Source organism: Idiotropiscis lumnitzeri, chromosome 1 (genome assembly GCF_059441095.1).
Source record: "Idiotropiscis lumnitzeri isolate Australia: NSW breed Sydney's pygmy pipehorse chromosome 1, RoL_Ilum_1.0, whole genome shotgun sequence".
Taxonomy (NCBI): domain Eukaryota; kingdom Metazoa; phylum Chordata; class Actinopteri; order Syngnathiformes; family Syngnathidae; genus Idiotropiscis; species Idiotropiscis lumnitzeri.
This window is the reverse complement of record NC_142391.1, coordinates 4,870,315-4,880,759: the sequence shown is the minus strand read 5'-3', so window position 1 is coordinate 4,880,759 and position 10,445 is coordinate 4,870,315. Positions and strand designations below refer to the sequence as shown.

Here is a 10,445-nt window from a genome sequence, read left to right as displayed (position 1 = left end):
TTTTTACCATTATTTGTGTCATTTTGATCTGATATTTTTCTTTTTTCCCCCCAAGATATGTGTATTTTTTTTAAATTTATTTTCAAACTATTCTGTGTCCAATATTATTTTCAAACATATACATATTTTTATTTTGAAACCTGTCCTGTTCAGGTGCTGGATCATGCCGAAACAGTTTGCATTATGATGGATATTTCATGAAACTAGGAGTTGGGCAGAACGAGATATAAAGGGGGAACGGCAGAAAAGAGGAAATTATATATATATATATATATATATATATATATATATATATATATATATATATTTATTTATTTATTTATTTATTTATATATTTATATATTTATATATATTTTTTTCTCTCTCCTTTCTTTTACTTATTATTATTAATTTTTAATTTTGGACTCCGTGTGCAGTGCCAACGATTGTGCGTACGCGTGCACACAGCAGGTGGAGACGATGCATGATCGCGACGCGCGGGCCAGGCTGTGATGCGTTCAGGCTCCTGCGGTCCGTCCGACAAACGACAATACTGCTGCTGCTACTGCTGCTGCGCCTCAATATCGGGAAGAACCTCGAGGAGAACACCACCGCCGGCAGCCGGTTCCTTGTGCATTGCGCACCTCCCTACCACCACCATCTCCTCAATCAGCCCTCCTCCTCCTCTTCCTCTCGTCCTCCTCCTCCTCATCCTCGCCGCCACCGGAGGGGAGTTTTTCCTGTGTACTTTGCAGGGGGAGAAGAACACAATAGCAGTGCTATAAGGTAAGCCGCCCGCCTGGTTGATTCAATGCGTTTTGGACGGACGACTTCATTTTTTTCTCCCCTCACTGCGCAGTTTCTTCATTTGCACATTTTTGCTTCCTGCAGCCTTGTCATGTTGTGCGTTCTTTTTATCGCGGGGTGTACAAATTGGCGCATACCCCCCCCCCCACACACACACACACGCACACTCCATCCCTGCGCCCCCCTCCCTTTATCACTGCGTCGTTTCTATCGGAATGCGGCAGCGTCTCTCGGGAGGCGCCGCCGCTCGTATCGTAATTGCGTCGTCGTCGATAACGAGCGAGCCCCTTTATTTTTCCCGTTCTCACGGGCCTGTGTGCGCATAGCGTGCACATCACCATCATCATCACCCTCCACCATCCACGACCACCTTTCCCTCCGTCCAAGACCCCCACAACCGCCCCCCCCTCCCACACACACACACACCACCACCTCCGCTCCCCCGTCACGTCAAAACAGCCGCACAGTTGCGTGATACGAGGCGTTCGTTGCTGCATCCTCATGTAAAGTGGTTTGTCCTTCAAGGTCATTCATTGGATGCCGTATTGCAGCTGCTGCACGTTTAAAATATCGGATCATATTTTTCGATTTTGAAAATATTTACGTGTTGAGGCCCTCGGGCTTGCTTGCCGTCATGCTGCAGAGAAGTGGACTGTGTGTTTGGTGGTGTGGGTCTGGTGGACACCGTGTACGTTTAAGTGAGGAAAAAAAATAAAAAGCTGATAGATGCTCACACTTGACGCATTCAGGTCCGTTGATCATGTTCAGTGGCGTGTGTAGCACTGTTGTTGCTCCGGGGCAAGCACACCCGCATGGTGCGCCTTGTGTGCGTGCGTGTGTGTTTGGGGGGGGGGGGCCTCTGGGAGGTGTGGACCACAAGTTTTACTGGTTGACGCACATGGGTGTATTGGGGGAGTCTGCTACCAGTTCCATACGCACTTCTGAAAGGATACTTTTGCTCAAATTATTTGGTGTTAAATCTCTCATCACGAGCGTTGGCCCTCGAGGGCCCAGAATTTTTAAAAGTGGATGCTTTTTAGTAAAAAATAATAATAAATAATTGAATAAATACAAATTACCCATTTAATTAAATTAGATTAGATTAAATCATGACGTTTTTTTTTCACCTAATGCATTTCAATGAACGTCAATTATATGCGGATTTTCGTTATTTGTGGGCCAGCCTGGTGACTGGTCCCTATTCCCTGCAAATATACCGCAGGTCAACTGTAAATATATTATACTGAAAAATGACTTTTTGATTCTCAGAATAGATTGTGTGGTACAATGCATTTAATTAATGAAGTTATAAGGACATTAATACTTGTCATATGTGTGCTTATGTTACCAGGAGCTGAATGTATGTTATATTTAACACATTTTGCACAGTTTGATTTGTGTTACACTATGTTTTTATTTATTTATTTTATTTAATTTTTGTTTTTGTTTTTTTGGAACAGGCCATAACTTTAGGTTGTGCGTAAAGTAATCCCATCCAGGTCGGTTTTCTTGCACAAACTTGACACAAAGGAAAAAACATTATGATATGAATTTCGGTTTGAGATCAATGTTACTTGTGTACATTATTTTGGACAATGTTTGAAGGAGCATAATCGCTTTAATACTATAACCTTTGAACCATTGTTTATTTTGTCATTTGCAAAAATGCACCAATGCAAGTTTGACAAAAGCAACACACAAAAATTAGAGAGATCTCACCGGTGAGCTATTTTTAGACCAGGCTCGCCGGCTACTCATGGTCCTACTTGTTGATGACCCCCTTGGTCTAGTCCAGGGGTGGGCAAACTTTTTGATTGGCGGGCCACAATGGGTACTAAAATTTGACAGAGGGGCCCGACCAGGAGTAGATGGATGGAGTGTTTTGGTAACCTCACCTCATCGGAGAAAAAAAAATACATTTAATTTTAAATGAAAGTGAACTAAAACATTACATTAATATATGTATCACAGTATTTAGAAAAAAACATTAACAAGATCTATTCATTTAATTTTTTTCAAGTTCAGCAGGCCAGATTAAAACATCTAACAGGCCGCATGTGGCCCCCGGGCCGTAGTTTGCCCACGCCTGGTCTCGTGGCTCCTTGTCCACTGAAAGATGTGGTTGAGGAGGGTCATTGCCCCCCTCAACCCCCCAATTTGCCCGCCACTACCCAAGAGGGTGCGGCTTATAAATTTTGCTAGTTGGTACATATGGGGTCTTGTGTCCTCTTCCCTAGCGAAAAACATTTTGATGCCCCTTTAAAGTTATTCAGGGGCTGAATGGCTCTAAACCGCACAGAGACCAGCCCATGTTTCATCCGTATCGCCGCTCAATAATGTGTCATGTTCCCGCACTGTATTGTTGAGAATGCCTCAGTGAACTATAGAGTGGCCCGTGTTTAATAACGCAGTATGTTGTGCTGACTCTCATTCATTGATGAAGTGGCAATGAGGATCCAGGTCAGTGCCACAGACTGGCACAAACAAGCTTGAGGCCCGAAATAGAAACATGAGCACCAGGGGGGAAACAATTCAGTGATTTTGCCCTCCCACCACCCGGAACATTAAAACACACACACACACACACACACTCACAAGCACATGGGGCGGAACCTCTGATGTGCATCCATACCAGGATGCTGCTCTATTTCTCGCCATGTAATGGAAATAAAATAAATATAATTTTTATATTAAAAAAAACATTGATTGGCTTCACGGGCAGCATTCATTGTAATTTTCAGTGTTGCCACAGTTGAAAAGGAACTTTAGTTACTTAAGTGATTGCTTGATTTGAATAGAAACAAAGTTAGATTGCAAGTTACTTTTTTTAGTTACTTTCAGGAGACAACTATATATATATATATATATATATATATATATATATATATGGTCAAATCAAAATTAATTTTCTGATTCAAATCAGTTTTCGATTCACCCCTATCAACAAATTTGTGGTGGGAATTTCTCAAAACTAAAAAGACTTTTAAATATGACATAAACACCTTTGACTGTTATCTTTGGGTAATGTGGCCCATTCCTCACAATGTCATTCCAACACCAGATTGTATGACGTCAGCGGTTGCGCTGAACGCGCGTCACCATATTGAATTGCTTTCCATGTGAATGCAGCAGCAGCAGCAGCCATGGGAAAGCAGAACAGCAAGCTGACACCCGAGGTGATGGAGGACCTGGTGAAGAACACGGAGTTCAATGAGCACGAGCTGAAGCAGTGGTACAAGGGCTTCCTCAAAGACTGCCCCACCGGAAGACTCAACTTGGAGGAGTTCCAGCAACTCTACGTCAAGGTGGGTCCACGGCCCATCCATCTACGCATGTTTTCTTGCTTCTCAAATTGATGATCCATGAGCCATATCTTGGGGGGAGGGGGGTCCGCAAAATAATTTGTCATAAATTATGTTGCGTCATTAACAAGCTGTGCATACCTGCATGTTGGGACCAATAAAATAAACCAAACCAGTGATTTTCAAAGTGGTGTACGTGAGCTCCCTCTAGTGGCAAATAAATTAATTGTAATTGTTTTGTTTTATTTTTAATTAAGGATAGTTTTTGCATACAGTTAAATGTGAATTGGGATTTCACGGCTCCTACACAGTGTGTTGGGACCCCCTGTTGGTGAAAATTTGAGACCAGTTAGTTGACAACAGACCAGTTACGTGTATGTGCGTGCGACGGCTAAAAAGGGTCGCTGTCCACAATATCGTTGTGTGTTTGATCATTTATGTTATTGCAAGCAAGAAACATCATAGGGAGTATATTGAAGCACAGTTCGGTTGTATTTCACTTGAAAGCGACATACATTTGCATTACTGTTTTCAGACATTTCCCCCCCCAAAATAGGCATCTTCGGGGTACACATGATCAATTCTTATTAGGATTATTTAAGGGGGGGGGAGGTCCTTGGGAAACATAATCTTCTCCATACAGGGTCTCTTCGCCCCAGAAAGCTTAAAACCATGTCGATGTTGTCCTCATGCATCATTTTCTCGTTGCAGTTCTTCCCGTACGGCGACGCCTCCAAGTTTGCACAGCACGCCTTCCGCACCTTCGACAAGAACGGCGACGGCACCATCGACTTCCGAGAGTTCATCTGCGCGCTGTCCATCACGTCACGCGGCAGCTTCGAGCAGAAGCTCAACTGGGCCTTCAACATGTACGACCTGGATGGAGACGGCAAGATCACCAGGGTGGAGATGCTGGAGATTATCGAGGTCGGTGGTGATGTCAAAAGTCAATTTTTGCACAAACACGAAAGAGGCGTTACTTGTTGAATTTGGATGGTGGCGCTAATTCCCTGATTGGAATTCTCATGCGACATGTGAATTCCATACAGATCTATTTATAAAACAAGTAAAAACGTCGTGCGCGGCGAGTCGGGGGATTATCAAGCAGACTATCGCGCTGCACACCTGCAGTACCGATGCTGGCCGACAGGTGGTGGGTGTCCGGACTGCAGTTGTATTGAGTTACACCGCGCCCATCTTTACACAAGCACAGCCGAGTTGATGGCACGTTCGCCTTGATGATTTCAATGGTCCTGAGCCCAAAAAGCAGTTGTGATGTTTTGCACTGACAGTTGCTGGGTGAAGTATACCCGAAAAGATTTTGTGGTGGTCCTGCTGAATATCATCTCTCTATTCAGAACCAGAACAGGAGTATTCTGTCGTAAAATGACCATTTCCAAAGCAGTTATACTTGGGGATCATTCTTGTGATAGGTTCACAATTTGGACCCTGACACAGAGCAGAAAGTGGAGGAACCCATTTTCATTTTTGTTTGTAAAAATGAATTATCTTGTTTCACCACAGTTTTATGAAGATAAATGTTACTATTTTATTTGTGAATTGTTCAGTTGCATCTTTGCATTTTTAGAAAAGAGTGGCGGGCTGTGCATTTCACACGCAGGCCTTCAGTGAAGTCCTACTTAGTCCGATTTGAATGAATCCCCCTCATATTGCCATCATTTATGACAACACAACTGGAAAAATAATATAAAAAAACACACTTACAACAGTACTAAGTGAGTGTCGGACGACCTAGCTTCTCTTGAAAGGTCCGTCTTGAAAATGGCCTCGCAAGTGTGTCTGCAATTAAATTCCCTCCTTTGGTCATTGTGGTTGAAAAAAAAAAATCAAGAAGATATTTAAGATTTTTGAACGGTCGCCAGTTACGACTTCCGGGTGTGTTGATTCTGCATAGCGCTGCCCCCTCACGAGTGAGTATCCAAAAACAAGATGCGTTCATCACCTTCAGCGTAAGGCCAGCGAGAAGGCTCACTGTAACCAACTCGTGATGTAATTGGCGAACGGAACTGTCTATAAACTCTGAAAGTCCCCTTGAGGCACAGAACAGACGCCTGCACGATTGTATCTGAAGACCTTGGACGAATAGTGCGTGCTCCTGGTATTGTGAAATCTGCCTGGCAACACGAGCTAGCGGAATTCTGATTGGATAAAAACTCTCACCAAAAAATACAACACTATGATATAATAAGACGTCAATGTGAAGAAAATTATCTTTTTTTTTCTTGATTATGTTGCGCCAGCAGAGAAGGCCTTGAAGGCCTTGACTTCCCACCACTATTTGAAAAGCTCCACAGTCAATTAAACAAATTTATTGGGAGCAAATGTCATTTTCAGTTAGTTTACGCCGTGGGCCGCTTAAAAGTGGATTGTGGGACACAAATGGCCCCCTGGCCATAGTTTGGACAATTTGGCTTAGAGGTTTATAGCACAGCCACATCGATGCTAATCATGACTTTGTTAGCGCTAGCATAAAGCCAGCGCTAACTTCCTGCTCCCCAAATGGAAGCCGTGAAGGATGACATAACAATGCGCTAACAAAGTGCCGCTCACCCTCTTTATCCCCCCCCCCCGCAATCCCTTTCCAGGCCATCTACAAAATGGTGGGCACGGTGATTATGATGAAGATGAACGAGGACGGCCTGACACCGGCGCAGCGGGTGGACAAGATCTTCAGCAAAATGGATAAAAACAACGACGACCAGATCTCGCTGGAAGAGTTCAAGGAGGCGGCCAAGAGCGACCCGTCCATCGTGCTCCTGTTGCAGTGTGACATGCAGAAGTGAAGCCCCCACCCCTCGCCCACTTGCCCCCCCCACACACACACATATACACACACACCCTCTAAACACCACCACTGCTCGCTCCCCAAGCCCCCACCCCGTCACCCTGCTTGCACACACGCACACACACACACACACACACGCGCACACACACTTTGGACTGCTGTTTAAATGTCTCATTCCACAGGGGTAAAGAAAAAAAAAAAAAAAGCTTGGACTCTTTTTCAATGGACTCGCTTCTTGTGGTCGTATGCATGAGAAATATGTCAAATATGCGGAACCATTTTGAATATAGCGATAAGATAATGCTACATTTCTATTTCTGAACATGTTGTTGTGCACCGTAAACCCTCCACACACAAACACACAGCTTGTATATGGATCAAGTCGATTAGCCGGGTACGTTGCGACACATCCGACGAGCGAGTGGCTGCCATATTGCGATCGGGGAAAACCATTCATGACATGGTGACGGTTGCGGTATTTGATTTTGGTGTTTTAGGGTAATCCAACTTCGCAGGTGTCGTCCATTCAACAGCAAAGGCGGAAAACTTAAAATTCTCGCAAGTTAGCGTCACTCGTCTAGGACACTATAGATCGTTCTAATTTGATCGCAATTTGACAAAATCGCAAGGATGAATCTGTCAGAAGGAATTGAGCCTCACATGTCTGCTTCAAACCAAAATGCCGGACTTCCTTTCTCTTTGAGGCATGACTTCTTGAGTCTTTTTTATGACGAACCATCCAGTTTTGCTGCAAGGGTACGTCCACGTCGAATGACGTAAATTCAGAATTCATCGCAATGGGCGTCTGGTTCGTCAAATTTGGCCGCAATTGGACAGAATCACGAGGAAAAATAAAATATCCCCTGAAATGGGCAAATTGACTGCAAAATGTCCGCTTTCAGCCAAACTCTCGGAGGAGTTTGTTGAAAATTGACCGCTTCATGACAAACTCTTCAGACTTCTTTAGCGGTCTACTGGACTTCTCGAATATCTGAGGAAAACTCTTTCAAGGATCCCTGAAAATGGGCAAAATGACCAAAACGAGGGAATTTCGGTGTCCTTTCATGCTTCTTGACAATTTCTTTTTTTGTGGGCCGACACAAACGATAGGAAGGCCAACCAAATTTTATGTTTCCAAGAGAAACTGTCTGAATTTATGTGGATCATTTTGAAATGGCCCTAAAATAGCAAAATGGTGGACTTCCTGTCGATTTTTGAATATTTGTGAAATTGGCTTCAGCGGCTGCATTTTTAATACATTTGGTCAAGCGGACTTTTTTTTTTTTTGCGGCTCAACTCATGATAGATTGCTACTCGAAACTGGCTTCGGAGAGTTGAATTTTCCACCAAATTCCAGGGCGCCCTCCCCAGCCCACTTAGTTTCCCCCTCTTCCAATATGGCGGCTCTCACGCGGCGTCACGCCGACTTCTTCCATGAGCGGAGCACTTCCTTCTGGACTCGTGTTCCCTCCAGCCAGCCTTCCCTTGCAAGTTGTTCACCGCTGCAATTCCCGTGACTGCGTTCGGTATTCGTCAATAAAACAACAACTCCTATGATAATTGTAACGATAAATGTCTCTGGCAGCCAGGCTTGTAGAGCTTGTGGATGATAGAGAGATGTTCGCACACGACAGAAAAAGTATTGCATGCATATATTACGTGTCAAAAAAAAGAAGAAATATATATATAAATATAATCTATTGCCTTTTTATTTTTTGCATCTTCAGTGGTTCTAAAAGAGGAAACCCTTTTGGGATTCCTTTAGTATTGTTGCATGGGATGTACAGTGTAAACTCACCTGAGGTGGGAGCATGCTTCCCTCCGCATTCATTTTCATACTCGGAATTGTCTCTGACATTTTTTTAAAATTCATTTTCCATTTGACCACGACATGGAGTATTAGGGCCACATGTTTAAAAAAATGATTATGCACCAGGAATCAAGTCGGATTTTTAAAAAAATTAGAAAACAGTTGTATTTATTCAAGAAAAAGTCATCATCTTGCAAGAATAAAACTAAATTTAATATTTTGTCTTTTGCTTTGAAAACAAAATAGAACTTTATTCCAGAAATATATGACTTGCTTTCTCTCTGAAAAAAAACCAAAACTTTTTCTTGAAATAGATTTGACTCTATTCTCATGAGACTTTTTTCTTTAAAAATATGAATATTTTCTTGAATATAATTTTACTTTAATTCTCATAAAACTACAACTCTTCTCAAAAAAGTGCAGAAGCTTTTTTTAATTTAAAGCGTGTGACTTTTTCTTGAAATATGTGTGTTTCCAGAAAATAATTTGACTTTATTCTCGTAAGATTCCATATTTTTCCTTAAATAATAAAATTATTTCTGTTGTTCATCAAACAATTATTTTTTTCCTTGAAAAATATGACTTTTTGCTAGTAAAGCATTAATTTTTTTCCGAGAAAATTGGTGTTTTTTTCCCTGGAAAAATATGATTTCTTTCTTTAAATAATATCACTTTTTCTTGAAAATGAAGACTTTAATTTAAGATTATGAATTCTTGAAAATACTGAGACGGACTGTAATATCCTTCTTGGAAAATATCACTTTCTTCTCATTCGTATAATATTTTCTTTTTCAGCGTGGCCCTAATTCATACTCCTTTGTCGATTGCGCGCACACACACCCATGCACCCCCCCCCCCCACACACATATGCACACACACACACGCACCCCCTCACACACACACACACACACACTCGTGGCACACAATTGGCTGCCTGTTTGATTTGTTTACACGGTACATATCGACATGTTTACAATGAGCACTGCTATAATAATCAAATGATCTCCATACTGAGAGTTGTCTTATGAGAGGGGCTCATATTCCAAAGCAGCAGCAGCAAAAAAAAAAAAAAATAAATAAAAGGAAAAAAAAAAGTTTACTATACACGCTGCATTCCAGCATTGAACTAATTTTAGTTTTATTTTGCGTTTTGAATCAGTCTTTTCGGCACATTAGGCTTCCCTGTTTCCAGGCTATGCAAGCGTGGACTGACTGTCTGCTGAGTCCACATGTCCAATGGTGGACGCGGCAGAAGAACTTCCCCCATCATAATCTTGACTATTATTATTATTATTGTTATTATTATTATTATTATTATTATATTGTCTGTACACAATTCAGTCTAGCCCGACACCACGTGGAGCTCTTTAATGTCAAGTAGGCTAAATGTTTCTATCAAATATGAAAACTCATGATACAAGTGACTGTATTCTTTTATACATGTGGCATGTGTTGCACCCCTTAAACAAACAAACAAATACTTGAGTTCTGTTGTGATTAAAATCAATAAACCACAGACGGGCTTTTTTCAAAACACACTGATGGCCATGCTACTCAATGACTGATTCGGGTCAGGAAATGATCGCAAAATCCTACTCTATTCTCATCATGACTTTTTAACTTGAAAAAAAAAAAACTCCCTACATTTTTTTTCCCCCTTCAAAATACACAGCTATTTTGCATGGAAAAATAAACACACCTTTTGCCCCCCCTCATAGGTTATTAACTATTTCTTGCAATA

The 10,445-nt window shown here is 42.0% G+C and overlaps 1 protein-coding gene across 1 annotated transcript; it reads left to right on the top strand.

Moving 5' to 3' along the window:
• The first annotated feature begins 453 nt into the window (after positions 1 to 453).
• Positions 454 to 10,238, top strand: vsnl1b (visinin-like 1b). The gene is made up of 4 exons (XM_088312206.1): positions 454 to 765; positions 3,916 to 4,091; positions 4,800 to 5,015; positions 6,695 to 10,238. Exons 2-4 carry the CDS (start codon positions 3,930 to 3,932, stop codon positions 6,890 to 6,892), a joined length of 576 nt encoding a protein of 191 aa, XP_088168332.1. The 5' UTR covers positions 454 to 765; positions 3,916 to 3,929; the 3' UTR covers positions 6,893 to 10,238.
• The last annotated feature ends 207 nt before the right edge of the window (positions 10,239 to 10,445 follow it).

Excerpts from the sequence above, each read along its gene's own strand:
- vsnl1b (XM_088312206.1), top strand. The coding sequence starts at position 3,930 with ATGGGAAAGCAGAACAGCAAGCTGACACCCGAGGTGATGGAGGACCTG. Across the intron at positions 4,092-4,799 it reads TCCAGCAACTCTACGTCAAG|TTCTTCCCGTACGGCGACGC; the intron begins GTGGGTCCACGG and ends TTCTCGTTGCAG. Across the intron at positions 5,016-6,694 it reads AGATGCTGGAGATTATCGAG|GCCATCTACAAAATGGTGGG; the intron begins GTCGGTGGTGAT and ends ATCCCTTTCCAG.